Source organism: Saccostrea cucullata, unplaced genomic scaffold, assembly GCF_032062105.1.
Source record: "Saccostrea cucullata isolate Sc308-1 unplaced genomic scaffold, CSIRO_AGI_Scuc_v1 ctg129, whole genome shotgun sequence".
Taxonomy (NCBI): domain Eukaryota; kingdom Metazoa; phylum Mollusca; class Bivalvia; order Ostreida; family Ostreidae; genus Saccostrea; species Saccostrea cuccullata.
This window is the reverse complement of record NW_026927380.1, coordinates 278,974-303,679: the sequence shown is the minus strand read 5'-3', so window position 1 is coordinate 303,679 and position 24,706 is coordinate 278,974. Positions and strand designations below refer to the sequence as shown.

The window sequence follows — 24,706 nt, the reverse complement described above, 5'->3', positions numbered from 1 at the left end:
GCAACATGTTTTGCAAAATTGGCAGAAACCCTACGCCATTAAGACACTATCTAATAATGGCAATATTAAACAAAGTATTTCTTTGGTAAATTGTTTCTAGCATGCTTCTAGCTTGATAATTGTAAAAAAAAATGTAGGTGCTGAAATGTGCATACGATTTCCTGTACTCTGAGGTTCAAAGAACTTTTCTTTTAAATTATTTGATACAAAATATTTTTCAATAAAGAATTGTTCCAATATAGCTAATTAATACTAATAAATATTTTTTTAAAAATCACATAAATTTATTGACCATATGCATAATTTAGACTGAGAAAGAGAAAACCTTGTTTTATTGAAATATAAGGTAACAGTAAGTTTTCAAAATAAATGGATGTCCAATAGACAATCTACAACTCTTATTGTTATTATGTATGGATGTTTCAAATCCTTTTGGACTATATCCGAAAGAAGGTTTTTAGATGAAAAAACAATGATTAGTATTGAAATTATTATAAGACTGAAACATGCAAAAGTCACTATTGTGATGAAGGTTTCATTTGTCATGACTGGCCAAATATTTTTGTCAAAGGGTAGATGATTTTGTTGTTTGAGATGGTGTGGATGATGTTCATGCTAAAGCTGCTGTGAATTAAATGGAAGCTGTATTTGTTGACGATGCTACGGATGATGTTGTTGTTGATGTGGGAAATGTGAATACTCTAGAGGATGTTAATGTGTTGGAGGATGTGGTTGTTGTAGCTGTTAATGATCAGTTGTTATTAAAGGCGATGTGGGAGTTGTAAATACTGCAGACGATGTTGTTCTTGTTGCAGATGAACTGGATGTTGTAGTTGCATAGGATGATGTTGATGATCGAAACATATATATGGAGATATCGAACAGTATTCAAGATCAAAAGTCCATTAAACAATACAAAATAGGAACAGTGCAACCACTAATAATTATCACAGTATTTGACTTTGGTGCTTTATCTTTCACAAGAAAGATTTCAATTTTCAATCAATTCCTGACTCTTACAATCACTACCAATTTTATCGATCCTTTGCATCTGAACATAATTCACTTTCATTGAATTCAATTTCACAAACACCAAAAAGCGATAGGTTGTTTGGAAATACCTACAACCTCTAAATCTAAACAAGATTTGGTATCTATTTTTATTCCGGGGATAATGTTGTTATTGCATTGCACGTTTTCTTTGCCTTGATGGCAACCACAATTATAATACAAAGGAGAACTGTTCCTAAAACAGGGGGGCTTGTAATTGTCGTGCACAGAACCACAGAATTATTGTCATTGAGGCTGGATCGAGTACAAGTTTGAGTTCCAGATATATGTGCTGAGGGTGTCATACATGACGTAGATGGTGCAGATGCAGTGAAAGTTATACATTCTCTGGATGCTGTGGATGTTATTCAAGGTAGATAGAGAAATCTACAGTAAACGATATCTTAGGTATTAATAATCATATTAATGTTCATATATTCAACTATTTTTCAAAGTGTTAATTGGAGGTCTTTGACAGCAAATTGCTTAATTAAAAACACGTATCTTTTCAAACTTGCTTTCACTGAGCAACATTACATGTATCATTTTAACCATCTACCTCCCTTCACTAAAACGATCAATCCAATCATTGATTAAATTTATAGTAAGTCATTGGTCTTAATAAAATGTGTACAAATTATTATATGTTACGGCAAAGGGGTTTCTAATATATACAATAAATTCTAATGCAATTGTTTTGTAAAACACTTTTTGATTGGCTAATGCACTGATGTTTGAAGCAGTAAAACGAGCATTAACGAGCGTGAAAGCTTTTTCATTGTGACGTCATAATAGAGCTACGGAAAACACAATGCTCCGTGACGTATTTCATGAAACAAAATTCATCAAAATAAGACATAATCAACAAACAAAATGCATGGATTGCATTAGAATGGGAATAACTGATCTTTTAATTTGGTATTTGCGACCGTTAATGCTGATTTAACAAGGAGCAAAACTTTATTCAGCATACACTATTTATGGAACTTGTGTATGGTTATGTGTGTACCAAATTTCATTCTAATCTGAATTGTGGTTTTGTAGATAAAGAGATAGTTCGCGAACTTTTAATCATCCCTCGTACTTACATAAAATTTAGGGAACATCAAACTGAAATATGCAACATTAACCATGAATTAAAGAAATTATTTATTGCATGCATATTTTTCTTTAAAATTTAAAAATTGTTAGATGAACACTTAGAAGTTTGGTTCAGTGTATATTCTAAAAAGTAGTATTGTGTGTGGCTGTCACATTTGGAGATTTTCTATCATCCAATTTGCATAAGGCAGAATGTCAAGACAACATTTATAACAAAAAAGAAACAAACAAATTGCTACTGATTGACTAACATTGATAAGAGTTCCTTATTCTTGACACAGTTAGGCCTTTGTTATCTGTAATTGTTCCACATGTATGTATAGCTACACATAATACTGTCAACATGGTATATCCAGTCTTTGTTTTACTTTTTTGTTCTATTTTGGACGTCAGTTCTCTTCTGAATAGCGCGGATCCTACGCTACTCACGACAGCCTCCTCTTCAAACACCCTCGATTCCCAGTTCACGCACCAGCTTCTTCTTCAAGAACAACAACTCCGGATAGAACTGCAGAAACAGATAACAAACATCCAGTCTCAGATACAAGGTGTGTAGAAATTTTTTTAAAAAATACACAAAAAAATGCTAGGAAGAGTTTACCTCCACCTTTCCTTTTCAGACCTGAGGACTAATGTTGTTACTTGTGAGAACAATTACCGAAATCTACATACAAAGTTTTCCGACTTGAAAGCCAATCTGTCGACAATTGGTAAGAAAATACATTTTTAAAATCTTCAATATACTTCATTAAATAGATAATACATACTGCACATTACATTTGTTTTCTTGATTTCTACAAATAAAATTTATTCACAGCAAACAGAAAAGAAGTAGCTTTCTTTGTGAGGCTTCGTAACAAAATAACCAATCACCACCAATCTACCATTATCGTCTTTGATGACGTCCAACTGAACAAGGGGAATGCTTATGACGCAAATTCACTGCCCCTGTCAATGGCATCTACAAATTTGACCTGGTGCTCTCAAGTGACGTAGAAAACGGTCACGGAGAAATGATGCATAATGGCGTCAACATACTTGATGTATACGCAGATAAACACACCCAGAGTTGGTTTGGTCGAGGAAGTGGTGCAATCATAGTGCTCATGAATAAAGGGGATAAAATGTGGATTCAAAATACAGATACCGGGAACACAGTTATCAATGCTGGAATTGAGACGGCATTTTCTGGTCATCTACTGTTTCTTGCATAAAAGAAAAACTTAAACATTTTTTTTACTTTTTGTTCTTAAAAATTCTCCATAGGAGAAAATATCTTTAAAAAAGTGAAACATCGATTGATGCCCACGCATGGAATCTTTGCTTGCCGATGGTTTCCGATCCGAAATCTACTCTACAACGTTTTAGAGTAGATTTCGGATCGGAAATCCTTGGCTAACGAAGATGATGTATGGCAGCTTTCGGAAAAAAATGTTTCAAATTAAGTCAAAGCCCAAGGTTAGGCTAAAGAGATAAAAATGTTGATATATGTACCCAACGAAAGGTCGTGTCTCAATGAATATATTTGTAAAATATGAAAGCCCAATAACAAAAGACCAAAATTTTTTTTTTTTTTTAAGTAAGCTAAATTCAAAGGACAAGTTCAAAGGGTAAAAATTTATTGTACCCAGGTGGGGTCGAACTCTAACGTCAATGTCAAAAGTTATACTCATGAAAAGGTCCTGTTACAATGAATACACAAGTTAAGTACATGTTTGATAGGGTAAAGCAAGAACTGTACAGAAGTTATGACCAAGGGTAATTATGCGTTTGCTAAATTTTTGCAAAAGTGGGTCAAATTCCAAAGTAAAGATATCAAATATGTTGAAATCCAAAAAATTGTCTTGTAACAAGGAATACACATGTGACATATGAAAGCCATTGCTCCGTTCAATAAAAAATCATGGACAAGAAAAAGTTTTTACTTGCAGACAAACATACGGACAGAGGGAAGGACGGGGCAAAAACTGTATACCCCTGCATATTTGAATACAGGGGCGTAAACCTAATGGGGATTATGATTCCCAGTTGATTTGATACGCAATCCAAGTGCATGAACTCTTTTTCTTTAAAAAGAAAGTCCAGACAAACTACTGATAAATAAGTTGATATATAAGGATAACAATCCACAACCGCGATTTTTCTCTATCTCTTTTGAAAGATTTCACCTCTGGTGTTTTTAGATGTCCGTATTTGCCATTCCAACAACTTGAACAAGAATTGGGGCGAAATCTAATCACTCGAGATGTACGCGACTTTTCTATGGGCAAGTTGACAAACAGTGCGAAACAGAATTGGCGCGAAACACATCCCCGTATCGATTAGGCCTACTTTCGTTTTCACATAGAGGTACACATGTGGCCAGTGTGGGTACTCACCGTACTGAATACTGAAGGAATTTATTATACAGACATCTTAGATATAATTATATGAATATGTGTCTCTTCTTGTGATTTTCCTACATTGAAAAAAATATGTACAAAGTGAAAATTTGTCAATTCTATAATTAGGTAAGCCTTACATGTACGAAATATAAAGTTTAAATATCTTCACACGCCAATACTTCATTTAAACTAAAAACTTTTTAATATATAAATAAAGGAGCCACTAACTACAGGTATTATGACAGTCCATGATATCAATGCTTACATTTGCATTCATTTCCTTAGCTCGATTTTTCTCTCTGTTCATTTCACAGTTCTACGATCGAGCAGTGAGTTTTTTGTTCATTCGGTACCTCAGGTATTCAGACACACCTAGAAAAACACATAATATACAAAATACACCATCCTGTAACCAACCCGCACCTCAGATCTCCAGATTTCCGCATTATTCCGCATTTTTTCCTCATTTTAAATATGGAAAAATGTGGAAAAAAATACGGAGAGAATTAACAATACGGAAAAGCAGAAAATATATGGAAATAATCCGGAAAATGTATGGAAATAATACGGAGAATTGGACTTAGTCTATTTTTCATCTGGAAAAATATTGAACTCTTAACTTAGAATATTTTTCATCTGGAAAAAATACGGAGCTCTGGACTTAGAATTTTTTTTATCAAGAACAAGATGTGTTTGTTAAACATGGTAGCGCCTGGCAGCAACAAACTTCTAAAAAGCAATTTTTAGCAAATGGGTTTCAGTCAAGGTCACAAGGTCATTGACCTTGGTGTCATTTGAAAGCACTTATTTAGTGGAGTATGCATACACACCAAATATTAAGTCTCTATCATCTATGGTTCAAAAGTTATGGTGAAAATTCGAAAAAAGCTATTTTTAGCACAAAGGTCACAGTCAAGGTCACAAGGTCATTGCCCTTGGTGTCAGTTGAAAGTGCTTCTGCAGTGGAGTATGCATACCAAATATGAAGTCTCTATCTCTCACGGTTCAAAAGTTAATTATTGCAAAAGTTCGAAAAAGCTATTTTTAGCATATAGGTCACAGTCAAGGTCACAAGGTCATTGACCTTGGTGTCAGTTGAAAGTGCTTTTGTAGTGGAGTATGCATACCAAATATGAAGTCTCTAAGTCTTACGGTTCAAAAGTAATGGCGAAGGTTAAAGTTGACAACAGACAGAAAAACAGACAGACAAACAGCTAAACAGACAGACAAGACAAAAACAATATGCGCCCCGAAAAAATTCGGGCACATAAAAACTGTCTTGGAGTTAACAACAGTTCTTTGTTTCTCCTGAATGTTATGTACAATTTGATCGGGATCGGAAAAATGTTTCAAAAAGTCGGGCTCATTGATCAATTAATTTAAACAACAGACCGCCAAAATTTAACCTTGGCTTCCATGTTGTAACGTCTGCTCTGTCAAAAGGAGGAAGTTTGTTGACCAGACAGCCCGAGATCGTATTGCTGTATCAACCAAAAGATGCAGATACACATATTTCATATGCGGTAGGTCAGTCATATTTTTTTTAACATGTGTGTCACTGATGATGAAAATAAATACTCTAGGCCTAGGACTGAGCTACCAGGCTACGTTCGTTTCAGCCAATATGCCCATGATTCAAATCATTCAATCAGCTCATAGAATTTAATTATGGTTAACTACAATTAAAGGTGTTCATTTTGGGGAGCCATTGCTCTAGCAATGATTTACCATACATTTTTTTTTTGGTAGCGTCTGTGCATAAGGAGGAGATTTCCTTAAAAAGAATAAGTGGTTATTCCTGCGATTTTAACAGGCTTAAAGCTGGTCCATGGATGGTTATGTATGAGGTATATATATTCTTTTTTTTCTTTTTTTATTGCTTGTTTAATTAAAAACAGTCAACTATGATTGTCATTATTATAGATATTATTTTAAACAAATTTATATAAAATTGAAGAACCCAAACTTGTGTTAATAAAAATATTATAAAAGGAGTAAAAGCAATTATAATTTAAATTTTATTAATATTGCACCATTATAATTTAAGTATTTTTTTTAACTGATAGGATTTGCCAATTCAACCGCAAGTACTGCTGCAAGAAATTAAACATGCAGTGACCTTACAAATTACAAAGAAGTCTGATGACAGGGCTCTCACACCACTTTTTGGGACTGGGGCCGGGGCCGTTCAAATTGGGAAAATTATCGTCATTTTGGGAAAAGTTGGATGACCAACATTCATTAAAAAAAAATCTCAAATTTTGCTTTTCTAGCATTTTGTCATCAATTTAACTCTAGTATTGAATAAATAGGTAAACATCTAACAAACATCGATATGTAGGCAATTTATTGAAAGTACATTAGCTTTGTCATAACTATCTTTGAGTGTTGATATTACGGTTATATGTCTTTCTGAGTGACAGTCGCTAGTCACATAGTCCCGAATTTCCTCGATTACATGATCATCGTTGCTTACAGCATGAGACTGAACATGCTGAATCTTGGACATGTTTCTAGGAGCCGCTTACTAATGTTCATATGAAATGTCTATTTTTGAAAACTGAAAATGATGTTTTTTGTCGATTTTCATGACAAGATACTCTGCAATCATAGTTATACATTTCTGTAATAACACTAACCTGGTTCCCCGAACCAGTTTACGAATGCACTTGGCGCGAAGTTATTAATAGTCATACATATGTATAGAACTAATTTGTTTCACTTTCATTTACAGGTGTTTTGTTTTGGGTTTATTTTGCAATTAAGTTTCATGCAATTTTTTAATTTTTTATTTAATATTTTGAAATTGGGAAATTTACACCTTTCTTTTGGGAAAAAAGGTACCTTTTTTGCATTGGGAACGGGGCCGAATATCGGCCCCAGATTTAGAGAATCGAGAGCCCTGGATGAAAATATTTATTGGACAGATGGGTGTAAAGCACAGACCTGAGATATAAATTGAATTGTGAGAAATTTGAATCAGGGATGCAGGTAGAAAATGGCAAATGTGATCCAGATTGATAAAAAATGTCTATAAGGCTATCAAAAATTAATTCCCTGGTTCTCAGGCCAATTTTCTCCAAAACAGATGCGGGAGGGCGGCATTTTATTTTTCATTTTATTGGCAATAAATTAGATGAGGGAGATATTTTTTTTATTTTAATTTCCGAATTTTCTTTAACATAAATATATTTTTTTTTTATTACAGATATACTTTCCATTTCAGGTCAAAATTTCTACTGTAACCATTGCTTAACAGCATGTAAACATCGTAGGTAATATCCTCGAATGTATTTTCAAACGAAGTAGCCAAAATCTCATTGTAAATGGCTACCGGAAGTAATATTTGAATACTAAACTACGAAACAAATGAGGTCGGAATTTTTTTCCCGGATTGGTCTGCGCATTACCAACTTTTTATTTTATCAAAAATACAATAAAATCGGCAATGCGGCTACCTCAAAACGGATGCGCGCGGGCCTGAGAACCAAGATTTCAATTTTTTATGGCCTAAAATTGCTTTTTGGGGAGTAAATATTCAATGCTATGTCATTTGTTATTTTTTCCCCAATATATCTAATAGTGTTGAACTTTTCACAACCACTTTTGCTTAAATAGAATGAATAGATTTCCATTTAATTAATATAAATATTAAAAAAAAAATGCCACATTCTTATTTTTTTCCATGATGAATTTGTGGCTTAAATAAGAGTTCAAACTTTTACCATACATGCTCCTCAGAGTGTTTGTTTGTCAAAGATATAAGATCCAATACATTGCTCATGAACATAATGTGTAAATTTTTCATTCATTTATATGTTTTTCTCATAATGATATAATAAATTGTATAAAAATTTGCACATTGTTGATGGTTTTGTAAATATTTATGTATGTATGCATCATGTAGTGTTTTTAAGCCATTTTACAACCATGTGATTAGCTCCGTATTTTCTCCAGATTTCTGTATTTCCGCATTTTATCAACCAAGTAAATACTTCCATATTTTGTATATATGGAAATGCGGAAATCTGGAGAGAATACGGAAAAAGAGTCCAAATACTCCCCCCCACATTTTCTCCATATTTTGAATACGGAGAAAATCTGGAAATTTTAATCTACGGAAATCTGGAATGATTGCGGAAAATTAGTCCAAATACTCCCGTACGCATTTTCTCCTTATTTTGAATATGGAAAATATATGGAGATCTGAGGTGCGGGAAGCGCCTATGGTACGTCCCTGGTTAGATCATCTCGCAAATTTGTTACACTAACTTAAGTGTGTGATAGGATATAACATTATTTTTATTAGAGTGCTTGTTATACAACACATAATCATAATACCCCCCACAAACGAAGTTTGTGGGGGTATATAGGAATCACCCTGTCCGTCTGTCTGTCCGTCCGTCCGTCTGTCTGTGCAATCGTGTCCAGTCCATATCTTTCTTACAGAGGAACATTAGAATCTACTACTTCACACAAAGATTGCCCATGACCTAAGGGTGTGTCATGATCTTGACCCAAGGTCATTTGGGGAAGTTCAAGGTCACTGGAAGAAAAATTTCATAATTTGTGTCCGGTCCATATCTTTCTTATGGATAAACTTGGTAGGTTCTCATTTCACACAAAGATTGCCCATGACCTAAGGGTGTGTCATGACCTAGACTCAAGGTCATTTTGGGAAGTTCAAGGTCACTGGAAGAAAAATTTCATAATTTGTGTCCGGTCCATATCTTTCTTATGGATAAACTTGGTAGGTTCTCATTTCACACAAAGATTGCCCATGACCCAAGGGTGTGTCATGACCTTGACCCAAGGTCATTTGGGGAAGTTCAAGGTCACTGGAAGAAAAATTTCATAATTCATGTCTGGTCCATATCTTTCTTATGGATAAACTTGGTAGGTTCTCATTTTACACAAAGATTGCCCATGACCCAAGGGTGTGTTATGACCTTGACTCAAGGTCATTTGGGGAAGTTCAAGGTCACTGGAAGAAAAATTTCATAATTCCTGTTTGAAACATATCTTTATGGAAAAACTTACTTCTGAGAAACCCAGCGGGGGGTATTTTGTCCCGTTTGGACAGTTCTAGTTTTGATTGTTGCATATTTTTTCAGCTTTTTCCCACGTGATCAGGGACCAAGGAATGTAGGCTGTGGACTTGAAAATGCAAACTACAACAACGTATGAGAAAATAAGAGCACATAACTTTCAAAATAATGTTTAATGTTTTCAACAATAACTTGAAATATGATTCTTAATTCATTGACAGAGTTAAATGATGAATATTTTTTACCAATCAGAGTAGTCATCTGTGTATTCGCACCTGACAGAACTATGAATAGACCGTTTCACGGTAACTACGGTACTGCTCTTTTGCAGGGCAAAATAATATAGTTTGGTGAAATATGAAGTAAAAGTTATTGTTAAAGATACATCATTTAATTGTCTATCAACAAAAACTTCGCCAAACATTATTATTTTGCCCTGCAAAAGAGTAGTACCACAGTTATTGTGAAGGGGCTAATTGATAAAAAGGGAAATGTCAGAGATGGCACCCCTCTCCCTCCATTGCCCCCAGACAAGTCTAACAACCTCATTGTATTTTTTGAATGGAAAAAAATACACAGTTTTATACAATTATTTTTAAAAGCATTACTTGACTTTGTTATCTTCTTAGATTTTAGTTGTTGCTGCTTTTTCAGTTGAAATCTCTATTTTAAAGCACCCTGATCATGTTAATAATTTTATGGAGTGTATACAAGATGCATTTTATTCTTTTGATTAAAACTTGTTCCTATTTTTAACAGGGTTGTTACATCAGTCTTACTAAGCTTTGTTATCAGGCATGCAGAAGATTATATCTGGAGTGCTTTGTTCAACATGGAACACAACTCAACAATGAAAATACCGGTAGAGATATTGTCAGATATCAACCAATCCATGATAGAAAACTATAACAAAAGTTTAAAAGATATCTCAGAAAAATGTGAAATAAACTTACATATAGCAGAAGAAAAATTGAACAAATTTGGCATGAGCTGCAATTCCGAGAGTAAAAAATTACAGGATAACTATGAAAAAATGTTGGAAAAATATAACAAATGTGAAATGGATGTGAATAAAACAATGGTGGAATCAGCCAGGTGGAACAATGAAACTCGGAATGATTTGGAGATCGTCAAGATAAAACAGGATTATGACAGAAAAACACAGTTAAATCCAGGTATGACTTTCATTTGAATAACTTTGCCTTCTCGGCATATTGGGTAAAATGGGTAAAATTATTGGTGAGTATAGTGACAACCAAAAAATCAATTATGGTATAAGGGCTCTAAAGTGTATTCATTATCCCAATAATGATTAACTGCTTTAATTAATACAGATTTTAATTAATATTTGGTGCTGGTATGTTGTCAAAAGTCAACTATTGTCACTTTTTGAAAATACATATTTTGTTTGCTGCTACTTTATAATTTCCTAAAATTTCTTTCTCCCATCCATTCAGAATTATTGCTGCTGTCTGTGTTTTTGCTTGGGATAGGAGAATTTGTGGTGTTCATGCTCCTCTTGAATGCACTAAAAAAACTAAAAACACTGAGAGGTCAATCAAGAACTGCTGACATGACCCAGAATTTAAATGCTACAGCACCTGGTAGAAACTGGTTCAGTATAAAAGGAACGGTAGGTTACCTGTAACACACACACACACACACACACACATATTTCCATCGAAAATTTTCAATGATCTTTATCTCAATGATTGTGAAATCAGATTTATGTTTATTGATTTCCTTTTTGACACTTTGGAGAAATTGCATTTTAAAAAGAAAGTATGTAAAAATTCAATGCATAAATCACTGTTTTTCCTTTAAATAATTATGGTCAGAAATAATATTTTGAAATACAGAAAACAAAATATAAATTGTCCAACTTAAAATGATTTTTAAAATGCTTTTTATATGTGTGATTTAATTAATTTCATTTTCAACCTTGAAGGAATTCTCAGGACTCGAAAGATCAGTCGCCATCGTCAGTTTCAACAACAATCGACAAGCAGAACACCAGAATTTGATGAAAGACATTTTATCAGGCATAGAAACTCAGTCTTTCTCTATCACCAAAAGTGAACAGGCATTACAAATCAAATCAAAGGTTTGTTTAAAAAAAATTATCAATTAATCTGGTACCCTTCCCACATTTCTGTTTGCACACTCTACATTGGTCCAGGAATGTTTATGAATTTGGCAGATAAAGTAATGTCTCTTTTAATAAATGTAAAAAAATTTTAAGTTTAGTGAACATTGTACAAATAACTGTTAACAATAGGTAGAGGAAGAACCAATGGATTTGGATATGTTCAACTGAAGGTCACAGTCATCATGGTGTATTTTCACATGAACACAGTGACTCTTATTTGCATGGAAAAAAGATTTGTTTCATGCAGAGGAACCCTTATTCACAATTACAAAAGGGTTTCTATAGATTCTGAAATAACTAGTTCAAAGGTCAAAATGTCAGCAATATAAAGAAGAGCTCTCTTTGGACTGACATTGTATCATCTAGTTCAGTTAAAATAATGCTACCTTTATTTTTCAACGTTTGATTTCATTTCTATCTGACAGTAGTAACTTTTTAAGGATATAAGAGTGATCTTGAATAAAAACTTTCTTTAAAAAAATCTACCTTTCTTCAGGTTTCAGTGTTATTTGTGGAGACAAATGACCGTCACATAATTTTAGAATCATAGAATATATAGGAAAAATCTTTAAGAAATTGGTGGAATCATCCTTAGTGTAAGTTTGAGCTGTGTTTTACATAGGAATATATTGGAAAATTCTTCCTCTCAAGACCACATCAAAAACCAGGGAGGTATAGAAAACCTTTTAAAATCTTCTTTTTAAGAACTTCAAAGTCATGCTTAATATTTATAGTATGGCCTAATGATATCTTCAGTAAACTTTCATTCTGATTCAACATTGCTCAGAATTTTTTTTTTTAGTTGACATTTGTGAAAATAATATTAGTTTTTCAAAAAACACTGGTCATTCTGTCTTCATCAGAAATTTATATCAAAGGGGGTATGGACATAATATTTTTTTATTTCTACCTCTCTTGAGCTTCAGTGTTATTTGTTTAATTCATTATTTGACTACGTTTTTAAAATGACCTTTTTCTTCCTATTTCTATTCCTTTTTTTGTCTATAATTTACACAATGAAAATAAGGGGCTAAAGTTTTTTTTTATGATAATTAAAGCTTTCTAATTTGTCATCGTAATCTATAATTAACACTAATTATACTTCATTGAACAAACTTTAAAATATAATAATTTTTTTTATCTGTTGACAGGGAAAGTGATCCTTGTCTATTGTGGACACAAAGAATCCGGAAACATGGGAGATAACCTCTTCAGTGATAAACTAACATCTGCAAACAGACATAAAGAACTGAAATCATTGAAAAATGATGGCTGCTTTCTCAGCATTAACAAAGCCTTTTCTGACAAGCAAAAGGAGCATTTAAAGGCTAAACTGAAGCAATATTTAGGGTAGAGTTTAGTTGGACATATATGAAGTTTTTACATTCCTGAGACTTTTTTTACAACATTTGAAAAATTTTGTATCTTAAAAAAAGTTTAATCATTAAGTTTCACATCTTGAAAAAATATGGCTATAAGAAAGAAAGAACGATTGTGTGTATGGCCAGTTGAAAAGTCCAAGATAGTTTTTTTTTTTTTTTTTTTTTTTTTTAAGGATTTTTGAAACATTGAAATTAAGATTGTTTCACTTATTTAAAATTTTATTATCTATTTACATCTATCACTGCCTTTCACTGCCCAGTTTGTGCCATATTGGTTTTGTACTTGCAATGACTTCAGCCTTGTTCTTTGTAATGTCTGAATCATGGTAATCAGCATTTAAAAAAAGTAAAAGCAAAGCTTTTTTTGTTCTTGGATATGTAGCAGACAAATGATCATGAATAAAACCAGAAGTCTCTGTTGAGACTGTAGCTCTACTGGTTTGTACTTTAATCAAAGAAAAAGAAAAGTGGCAGTTGGGACTTGAAACTTCACTACAGCAATAAATAGAATAATGATCATATTTCTCAGTGTACATTACTTGCATGCCACATTATACTTTAATCAGACTAATACTGTATTTGGAATTGCATTTTTTAAGTATTTCGAAGAAATTTCTATATTTAGTAACCAAGGCAACACCATTCATCAAAATAAAAAACCGATAAACAGAATTATGTATCTTAGTGTAGTATACTTGTGTGCCAAAATATATTGAAATCAAACTAAAACTGTTGGAGGAGTAGCATTTTAAAAGTATTTCACAGAAATATCTATTTTTAGTAACCACGGCAATACCGTTCATCGAAATCAAAAACCGATATAAAGAATTATGTATCTTAGTATAGTCTACTTGTGTGCCAAGTTATATTGAAATCAGACCAGAACTGTAGGAGGAGTAGCATTTTGAAAAATTGTTTACAGACAGACGGACGGACGATGGACGCATTACTATCGCATAATCTCTTCTGGTCTCTGACCAGTAGAGCTAATGAAAATTCATGGTAAAGGAACAAGGAGTTGTACAATAAAATTGATGACAAAGACCAAAATATAATTTGGGAATATCTTTCTTTTTCACATCAATATGCAATTGGTTTTTATCTTTAAAAAAAAAAACACTTTCAAAAAGAGATATTTATGACAGAGTGGTCCCTCGTTGCATGAATCTGCTTTATTTCTTGGTCCTCTTTTATTATTCTTCGAATTCTTAATAAGTAAATTGTTTGCAAGTCAATTTACAATGAAAAATGTTCTTACCAATGTTATTGGGAAAACTACTGTACCAACTCTCTTCCTTGCCCCCCCCCCCCCACCCTTGAGTTCAGACTCTAGAAGGTATTATTTGTCATATATATATATCTTGAGATCAAGTAAAAATTTATTGCATTTAGGAAGAAAGAACATCCTAAAACCATGGAAGGTCATGGTTGTTTTTAATTTCTAGAAATTAAGAATAAGATGAGAAAAGTCATTGACAAATACGTTGATGTGGCAAGAATATCAACTAAAGATAAAACTTTGAATTTCAGGGCGCACTAGACTGACATTCATCGTCGCACTTCTTCCCAGTTAACTTTATTCTATATAGTTTAAAAATTCAGACTCTGAGAAATCAAGACAACTCGCTTGCATTGTCAGTCTATGGTCAGCAGGAATGAGTGCAGAATGAACAGATTGTACACATCCGGTAAAACGTAAACAATTATAATAACAGAACTCACATCCTGTTTTAAAAAAAACCCAGATGTTTGACGTGTTTGTTTTTTTTAGGGGAAGGGGGGCTTATAATAAAATTTCGAATTCTATTCACTTGGCTGAAGTTAAATACATATTTATTTTTTTAAATAAACATGGAAAATTTAAAATTGTGAATAAAACGGCATTTTACGAATGGATCCTAGAGTCAACATTTCGCAAATTCTATGGTCAATTCAATACAATGATATTTAAATTATTGTCGGCAAATAGAAGTTGAATTTTGAAACATGTTTTTCATACAAATTGTAAGGTCATTTTCACAATGAATTGTCTATTGCCCGATTATTACATCTCCCCCTTTTTAGGTCACCTGAGTAAACTCAGGTGACCTATTGCTATCCGTTTTCGTCCGTCGTCGTGCGTCGTGCGTTGTGCGTCGTGCGTTGTGCGTTAACATTTGAAATTTGGGTATTAAATGAACTAACTAAGTGCATAGTTATGATGAACAAGAGTGCCTCTACCAAAATTGTGAATTTGTTTGGCCCCAGGGTCAGGGGTTCTGGTGTTAGGGTGGGGCTCTATTGATTATATAGTGAAAATACATGAATTCTTTGAAAATCTTTTCTGCTCCTGGGTATTAAATAAACTAACTAAGTGCATAGTTATGATGAGCAAGAGTGCCTCTACCAAAATTGTGAATTTTATGGCCCAAGGGTCAGGGGTTCTGGTGTTAGGGCGGGGCTCTATTGATTATATAGTGAAAATACATTAAATCTTTGAAAATATTCTTCTCTGCTCCAGGGTATTAAGCAGATGAACTACCTATATAGTTATGCTGGACAAGGGCCCACATCTTCCAGAATTGTGAATTTCAAGGCCCCAGGGTCAGGGTACCATAGAAGGGGGGGGGGCTGTACTTATATACTGAAAATGAATGAATGGTTTGAAATCTGCTCCTTGGTATTAATCAAATATCAAGGCCTAAGGGTCAGGGGTTCATGTGTGGTAGGGGCACTATTGATTATTGCTGAATATTACTGATTAGTTGAAATGCATTTTTTGTTCCCTTACCCTGCATATGGGTATTAAGTAAACAAACTAAGCAACTGCTAAGTGTATTGATATGATGATCAATGATGCCCTTTCAAAATTGTGAATGCCATAGCATCTGGCTTAAAACATGAATCAAATTCAATCACTGGAAAGTTGTTGCATAATACTCAGGTGACCTATAAGGCCCATGGGCCTCTTGTTTTTTTAAATCTTCCAAAATTGTATTGTATCGTATATTACTGGGAAATTTTCTAACCGGTTTATAACTAGTCTAACTTTGTATTGCGGAGTTTTAGTATAAGTACTAAATACATGTACATTGTCTTTTTCGAGTGTATTGATATTTTTTTCATTTAAATAAATGACTCTCTCTCTCTCTCTCTCTCTCTCTCTCTCTCTCTCTCTCTCTCTCTCTCTCTCTCTCTCTCTCTCTCTCTCTCTCTCTCTGTATTGAGTTGAAAAGGCTTAAAACATTTTTTTTAATTCAATTTCTTTTTAAATCTCAACTGCATGCTCAACAAAGACTCGAGATATTCGCTTGGAAACAAAAGTGTTACAGACAGAGTTAGACGGACAGATACACAGACCTAAATTAACATACCCCGCTTTCAGAGAAAGCGGGGGACAAAGACCTATCGAGTTGTTGTAAGACATCCTTGCATATTTATGCTGTAGGATGAAAAAAGTTATGAAACTCTTTTAATGGACCAATATCATATGCATATCATATGGATGCTTAGGTTATTTCTGAATATGGTAAAAGAACCAATGTATAATTACCACCTCATCAATATATGCAACATTAATATTTAGATATGTACTTTATGAACTGAGATATAAATAAAACTAACTTTTAAACCTTTATACATTCAGATATAAATAAAATTAACTTAAAAAATTGTTTTAATGCCTGGCTTTTTTTTTTATTGAGAAGGCAACATCAACAGATGATCAAGGCATCCATTTGCAATGTGCACACCCATACATAAGTATGCATTTTATATTATTAAAAAAATCATAAATGGAAATTGTCACTTACAAAACTTTATTAAAACCTTTTAAAAATATTCACATAGGAAAAATAAAATTACGAAATGTAATACCTTTATAAACTCGATTTGAAAAATATGAATGCATAATATAATCTTAAAATTAAACTGTTAAAATTCTTAAAATGCAAAGTAATTTTAACAAAATATATTAACAGTTTTATATTATTTATAAGTTTGTTACAATAAACCCTGTAAAATTGATATGCTGCTCGAAAAAAAATCATTTTGACAAGGAATCGAATTTTTCCTGTACGACTCAAAAGATGCTCGAATGCAAATTTGCGCATGCGCAATGCCGGTAAATTCAAAGCTGAAACTGCAAGTACAACGATGTAAATATTAGAGTAACATTAGAAGACAACGTCAAAAACGGTATAAACATGTGAGATAAAGAATAGGTTTTAATTAATTTTATATATATTTCATTTAGTGAAAGTGTTATACAGCATGACTGTTCACAAATACAAATACAAATACAAATATTTTATTGGCACAAACACAATTACAGTAATTGGTAAAGGCCCATAGAAAACATAGTGATAAGCATGAAAATACAGTAGAACACAACTAGAATACAATTTCACAAAAGTGAATTAATCCTAGTGGCAGCCCATACAGTGACACATAGTGCTAACCCAGTCGTCGTTAAACCCAGTGTGCTTCATTTCAAATCTCTTTATCTTTGATATTCCTCTATCATTAAGGAAGCTTGTGGTTTGCGATTGATGCTCAACTTTAGCTTGGTCAAATCCTGTGTGCATGTAGTCAATGTTGAAAAACTTTATTTTATGTCATTTTCATGTCCCTGAATATAGGATTTTTTTTTTTCATATTCGGGTGTATTGTGGATCTCTCAAAACTATTGTATGTTCAGCAAATGTATCAAATTTAATATAGGTATCCGGTTTGATTTTCATATGATTTCAAATTGAACATCTGCAAATCTCCTTTCAGGTGCTCTAAAGCCGTAATTGTCCTAAAAGAAAGTTGAAATTGATTATCCACTGGATCTAGCACAAAAAATTACATTCATCATTTCATGCCTCCTTAAATGGTCTTTGCCCTCCAAGACACAACCAAAGTTATTATTACCCCTTGGTAAGACTTCCACCTGCAATTCCAGGGGTGGTCAAAGGCACCATATCTGTAACAGGAAGGGAGAAAATGTATGGCTGGGTCGGGAATTAAACCTGGGACCCCTGCATCTCCAGTCAGGTGCTCTAGCTACCATTAACTGAGCTATCCAGTCCGATATCCATGGCCCAAACCATTAATTATCTTTTTAAAAATCTGTTACAGTAAACTGATTAATAAACCTTTTACGATATCTGTGGTACTGCTCTTTTGCAGGGCAAAATGATACACTTTGGTGAAATTTGACATAAATGTGATTGTTTTAAAAATTTTGCAATTGATTATTTAAAAAAAAAACTGGTGTAAAAGTTGAAAACGTGCTTTTTAATAATTGTCAATGCAATGCAGAAAAATCATACAAGTCATTTTTCTCACAGGTGTTTTTAATTGTATATTGACATCATAGCATCTGCATTTTCATGCAAAAAAGTTGGCTTAAATAGCATAATTTTAAGTAATTTATTTGTGTGTGTTGTGACAGGCATCGCCCACAAAAACTTGAGATATGTGATTTGTTATTGAATTTTGCACAAAATATCAAAAAATTAACGTGGGCGACGGCTGTGGAAACTGTTTTCATCAGGAAAATCACCCTTGAAATGTACCACAATGGCTTTTTCTGTTGAAAATAGAGAAATGCTTCACATTAATGACGTCATATTTGCAGAATGGTAAACCTTCATTCCATATTTTTCCCTGATTTATCATTTTTAGGGCGCAATAAAGCTAAAACCATACCTTCTTCTTTGACATAAATGTGATTGTTTTAAAAACATCAATTGATTATTTATCAACAAAAACTCAGCCAAACGTTTTTAATTTGTCCTGCAAAAGAGTAGCACCGCAGTTACCATGAAGGGGTTAATTGTATATTGCAGTAGCATCTCATTCATGCAAAAATATTGGCTTAAATAGCATAACTTGATAAGTAATTTATTTGTGTGTGTTGTGAACTTAAAATACGGTATAGTTATTAAGGTTTTAAAGAAAGAAAATTGATCCAAGATAACAATAATCATCAGGATCACAAGTCACTAAGCCTTGTAACATGGTTGATACAATGGCCTCGTCAGCATGTACAATCAGGAATCTCATTGAATAACAGATATTTACTACTCCATGGCACTGATCCCATCTCTGATGTTCATGTTTTCTTTGTTCCCAGTTTGAATTTCATTGATTACTGTTCAGTATGTTCATATTTCACTTCATATCATTTTTAGCTTCACGAAGTCAAGATGGATCTATACCCCCATTTTCGTCGGTGTGGCGTGACCAGGTTAAAGTTTTAGGAGCAAGTCCATTCCCAAGTAACTATAAGCCCTACCTGAACCAATGTTGCATGCATGATGCATCTAGGGATGCACACTACCAGAATTGCTTCAGATGCTGGATCTGACCTACATTTTCCAGATGAGTGACCAGGTTAAAGTTTTTGGAGCAGGTCCATTCCCAAGGAACTATAAGCCCTAACCGGACCAAACTTGTATGGATGATGAATCTAGGGATGGGCACTACCAGACTTGCTTTAGATGCTGGATATGACCTACATTTTCATTCCCAATTAACTATAAGCACTACCTGAACCAAACTTGCACTGATGTTGCATCTAGGGATGCACACTACCAGACTTGCTTCGGATGCTGGATCTGACCTACATTTTTCAGATGAGTGACCAGGTTAAAGTTTTTGGAGCAGGTCCATTCCCAATGAACTTGAAGTCCTAGATATCTGCAGTATTAACAAAGTTATGAATATTTGTTTACACTATACATGTTTTTCATGCTAGATGCTTAGAAATGTGCATATGCCATGTAAGGGGTTAAACAGAACTTGCAAGAATATTGTTGTTGGGTTACATACCAACTACATGTATTAAGAAAATATGATGTGAGATTTGCATTACTAACACTGATAACATTCATCGAGGTGAGCTTCGTAATCTCTGATTACCTATGTTTTAAAATATCTATAAAAATATCTGAGTACAAATGTATGTGGTTTGATAAATATACAGTATTCAGATTTTTCAGAATAATAAAATGGTTATGAAAGAATTATCAAAAAATGGGTAATCAAGAAATAGCAAATTTATGATCTCCCCTTGGCAAGAAATATTTTCCCTTGGTGTCTACTTTGCCTTTGGAAATAGTTTCCTCTCTTGAGGGACCCTAATTTGCTATTTCCCTCAATCAGACCCATTTCACAAATGCATACTATTAACCAATTAGTTAATCTTTGTAGGATTCCCATTTCATGGAGAAAATGGGTTGTACTAGTCGCTTTGAGGTCTCTCTCTAAATGATAACATAATATGCCTGTTAGATTTTTAAGCTGTTTCATTCATTTCAGATAATGCCAAGGCAGAATCAAAGAAAGGATTCTCCGAGTGGCTCCAGTCGACGGAAGAGTCAACCACCAGGTAAAATTTTGTGAGATTGGAATGATTACATTTTCAAGTACATTACAACTTAAGTTATAGTCATTATCTTATGATAATTTCACAAATTATTGAACTGTGTGCATTTTCATATATAATGGTATCTGTACTAGATGTATACATTTTACAGTGCGAGGTCGGCGCTCACAACAACCCTCCCCTAGAAAGAGACGCTACAGACCTGGACAGAAGGCCCTAAAGGAAATAAGACAATTCCAAAGGACAACAAATCTGTTGCTGAGAAAACTGCCCTTCTCCAGAGTGGTATGTGCAATGGAAATAAAGCTCACCATAGCCAAAGGCTCAAAATAATTTTTCTGTTCCTTTATTGTTTGCAGATGAATGATGTATATAGCTTATCAAATCACTTCATATTTTTTTATAAGAAGCATAAAAAATCTTAATCTGTACACCAATTTTAACTAACTTGATCTGAAAGTTGAAGTGAGCTTTTCTGATCACCCACCATGTGTCCTCCACCCGTTCATCAGCAAACTTTTCAACCTCTTCTCAAGAACTACTGGGCCAATTTTAACCAAAGTTGGTACAAAGCATCCTTGAGTGAAGGGGAGTTTAAATTTTGAAATTGAAGGCCTAAGCCCCAACTTTCTGTTTCAAGTTGTTACCAATGCACTGCCTTCAGTTACAATTTTTTGATGGTGACTATCATAACACTTTATCATAGACAAGATTTTTGTAGAAAATTAAGTAGACATTTTTCAATTCATTCTGCTCTTTATGCTATGTCCTGTATGCCCCATCACACCATTTCAACCCTATTTATTAGCTCACCTGAGCCGAAGGCTCAAGTGAGCTTTTCTGATCACATTTTGTCCGGCGTCCGTCTGTCTGTCTGTAAACTTTTCACATTTTCGACTTCTTCTCAAGGACCGCTGGGCCAATTTCAACCAAACTTGCCACAAAGTATCCTTTGGTGGAGGGGATTCAAGTTTGTTCAAATGAAGGGCCAAGCCCTCATTCAAGGGGAGATAATTGGGAATAAATGAAAATTTGGTGGCATATTTTAAAAATCTTCTTCTCAAGAACCACTGGGCCAAGAAAGATGAAACTCATGTGGAATCATCCTCAGGTAGTGTAGATTCAATTTTGTTCAAGTCATGACCCCCGGGGGTAGGGCGGGGCCAAAATGGCTGATCAAAGTTTTACATAGGAATATATAGGAAAAATCTTTAAAAATCTTCTTCTCAAGAACCACTGGGACAGGAAAGATGAAACTCATGTGGAACCATCCTCAGGTAGTGTAGATTCAAGTCTGTTCAAGTCATGACCCCCGGGGGTAGGGTGGGGCCAAAATGGCCGATTAGGAATATATAGGAAAAATCTTTAAAAAAATACTTAACCAAGAACCACTGGGACAGGAAAGATGAAACTCATGTGGAATCATCCTCATGTAGTGTATATTCAAATTTGTTCAAGTCATGACCCCCGGGGCAAGGGCGGGGCCAAAATGGCCGATCAAAGTTTTACATAGGAATATATAGGAAAAATCTTTAAAAATCTTCTTCTCAAGAACCACTGGGCCAGAAAAGATGAAACTCATGTGGAATCATCCTCAGGTAATGTAGATTTAAGTTTGTTCCATGACCCCCGGGGGTAGGGCGGGGCCAAAATGGCCGATCAAAGTTTTACATAGGAATATATAGGAAAAATCTTAAAAAATCTTCTTCTCAAGAACCATTGAAACAGGAAAGATGAAACTCATGTGAAATTATCCTCAGGTAGTGTAGATTCAAGTTTGTTCAAGTCATGACCACGGGGTAAGGGTGTGGCCAAAATGGTCGACCAAAGTTTTACATAGAAATATATAGGGAAACCTTTTTAAATCTTCTTTTCAAGTACTTCAAAGCCAGGATTAGTTATATTTGTATGGAATCATCCTCAGGTAATGTAGATTCTTGTTCGTTCAAATTATGATCCCTTTTGGGTTAAAATTCAAGCCCCCCCCCCCCCCCCCCAACTTAAGTTAAATTTCAGGTCTGATCTGATATGTGTTTTTTCCTAGCTGATATGCTCAGGTGAGCGCTGTGGCCCCTGGGCCTCTTGTTTTTAACCCAGGCACAGATGTGTGAAAAGAGGGAGACAACTGTTGAATTCAAACTATTTTGAATTTGCCCACAACTAAGGGCAAAAGTTAACTTAAATGATGGCAAAATTTTTAAGATTTTTGTTTTGTGTTATTTTAGGTAAGAGAAATAGCCATGCAAGTAGTCGGTCCTCACCAAACCATGATGTGGAAAGCTACAGCAATTATGGCCCTTCAAGAGGTGATCATGTACATACATGTATTATATTTCCCATACTAGCCTGAATTCTATGGAATAGTTATTTTCCATTATTATTCACTTATGAGTAATGACTGTAAATAATATACTTGACAGTTCAATTTAATAAAAGAATTAATATACAAGAAATCTTTAATTTATAAATGCATAAAACTTTTAAGTACTTAATATTGAACAAGCAGTTTGATGTTATCTGTTATACCATTAAATACAGCTAACAGTTTGATGTAATCTGTTATACATTTTAATACAGCTAACAGTTTGATATAATCTGTTATACTATTTTAATACAGCTAACAGTTTGATGTAATCTGTTATACCATTAAATACAGCTAACAGTTTGATGTAATCTGTTATACCATTAAATACAGCTAACAGTTTGATGTAATCTGTTATACCATTAAATACAACTAACAGTTTGATGTAATCTGTTGCAGGCAGCAGAAGCCTATCTAGTTTTTCTGTTCGAGGATGCCCTCCTGTGTGCAATTCATGCAAAGAGAGTGACTGTGAGTCCGAAAGACATTTGGTTGGCCCAGCGATTAAGAGGGGATAGATGATAGGAAAACGATTTGTTCAAACAATTTTAATTAGATGCATGAAATGTTTTTATAAATTTTTATTAAGTTTATTTTTTAATGACTAATTTGCTAATGTTGTTGAAGTTAAAATCATAGATTTTCAAATGATAGATTAGATACAGGAAGAGTATATTTTATTTAGAGCTGACGTTTTATGTTTTACCGGTAAATAGCATAATTCATAGGGTTATATTCAGTTTTGACTAGATGAGAATAAAAGAATTGTAAGAAAGTATTATCTGTATGTACATGGAATAATAACCTTTTTAATAAGTGAAGAATTAAATGACAAAACTCTGATTTATATACATGTATGTTTAAGAAGTAATTTTTCTTTAGAGAATGTTGAACAGGTATGTGTATTCAAATTTTAGCACATCAAATCATGGATTTGAGAAGGCAATCATGAATTTTTGTCATCATTGTTAACATTCATTGTGGTGTACCATATAAGGGGTTAATTTGGAGACAAGTTTACCTATTTAATCTTAAAATTGGGAATTTATTTTAGCATACTCATTTTTTAGCAATTTTGAGGATATCTTTTATTCATATTCTATGAATATAAAGTGAACTAGTCTATATTGGTTTTGTCACTTTAATTTGATGTAAACATCAAGTCCCTTATAAAAATTTTACTGATTAATACTCGTATGTCTAACCTGGAATGTTTTCTTATCAACCATTAATTTGGAACCAGTTGTGATCGGATTAGAAAAATTTTATTGTAATATTCTCCAGTAATTATTAGCTTTATTCCCACAGACTTTGAGGTATATAGTTACATGTAATTGAAAAGCATCTTGAGGAAGTTTAGATTCAATAGTGTTCATATCATACCCCCATCCACTTTTATATTTAAACTTTTCAAAAAAGAGCTGATTTATGCCTATTCTTAGCCAAATTGCTCAGTTGAGCAATGTGGCCCCTAAGCCTCTTGTTTATTTCTCTATTCATCAATATACTGGTAGATTGTAATTATCAGTACATTATGAAGAAGAATTAAAAAATTACATATATATCAACCTTCAGAACTGATATGTGAACAAATTTGAATAATCAGTACCGGTACATATGCATTTTATGTATCCTTCCAAGTCATTCTCAATTTGAAATAAAATTTTCTTACCATTTGAAGTTTTTATTTCTACATTGTCAGTTTAAAAGATTGTATTATATGCATGCAGTTTTTTAGCTCACCTGAGCCGAAGGCTCAAGTGAGCTTTTCTGATCAATTTTGTCCGGCGTCCGTCTGTCTGTCTGTCTGTCTGTAAACTTTTCACATTTTCGACTTCTTCTCAAGAACCGCTGGGCCAATTTCAACCAAACT

The 24,706-nt window shown here is 33.7% G+C and overlaps 2 protein-coding genes, 1 long non-coding RNA gene and 1 pseudogene across 4 annotated transcripts; all 4 read left to right on the top strand.

The window, feature by feature from the left end:
• Positions 1–635: 635 nt before the first annotated feature.
• LOC134274266 (complement C1q-like protein 2) lies at positions 636–3,365 on the top strand (annotated as a pseudogene).
• Positions 3,366–4,989: 1,624 nt separating this feature from the next.
• On the top strand, positions 4,990–7,212 carry LOC134274273 (uncharacterized). Its single transcript, XR_009993585.1, has 3 exons — positions 4,990–6,058; positions 6,285–6,382; positions 6,602–7,212. It is a non-coding gene; the product is annotated as an uncharacterized LOC134274273 (long non-coding RNA).
• Positions 7,213–9,633: 2,421 nt separating this feature from the next.
• LOC134274272 (uncharacterized) lies at positions 9,634–13,471 on the top strand. The gene is made up of 5 exons (XM_062756526.1): positions 9,634–9,716; positions 10,343–10,758; positions 11,041–11,216; positions 11,532–11,687; positions 12,884–13,471. The coding sequence occupies exons 1-5, from the start codon at positions 9,700–9,702 to the stop codon at positions 12,890–12,892; spliced, it is 774 nt and encodes a 257-aa protein (XP_062612510.1). The 5' UTR covers positions 9,634–9,699; the 3' UTR covers positions 12,893–13,471.
• A 3,719-nt stretch (positions 13,472–17,190) lies between these two features.
• Positions 17,191–24,495, top strand: LOC134274288 (uncharacterized). 2 transcript variants are annotated; one of them, XM_062756552.1, is made up of 5 exons: positions 17,191–17,300; positions 20,416–20,474; positions 20,623–20,756; positions 22,697–22,777; positions 23,233–24,495. In XM_062756552.1, coding segments are annotated over exons 1-5 (399 nt in total). In that variant the 5' UTR covers positions 17,191–17,298; the 3' UTR covers positions 23,356–24,495. The 2 variants fall into 2 exon arrangements, with proteins under 2 accessions (XP_062612536.1, XP_062612535.1); XM_062756551.1 differs by having other exon boundaries at positions 17,191–17,290; positions 20,405–20,474; positions 23,233–24,493.
• The last annotated feature ends 211 nt before the right edge of the window (positions 24,496–24,706 follow it).

Bases quoted from the DNA above. Each gene is read 5' to 3' on its own strand.
- LOC134274272 (XM_062756526.1), top strand. The intron at 10,759-11,040 runs GTATGACTTTCA...CCATCCATTCAG, and splicing joins AAAAACACAGTTAAATCCAG to AATTATTGCTGCTGTCTGTG. The intron at 11,217-11,531 runs GTAGGTTACCTG...TCAACCTTGAAG, and splicing joins GGTTCAGTATAAAAGGAACG to GAATTCTCAGGACTCGAAAG.
- LOC134274288 (XM_062756551.1), top strand. From the start codon at position 20,408: ATGCCAAGGCAGAATCAAAGAAAGGATTCTCCGAGTGGCTCCAGTCGA. The intron at 20,757-22,696 runs GTATGTGCAATG...GTGTTATTTTAG, and splicing joins AACTGCCCTTCTCCAGAGTG to GTAAGAGAAATAGCCATGCA. The intron at 22,778-23,232 runs GTGATCATGTAC...AATCTGTTGCAG, and splicing joins CAATTATGGCCCTTCAAGAG to GCAGCAGAAGCCTATCTAGT.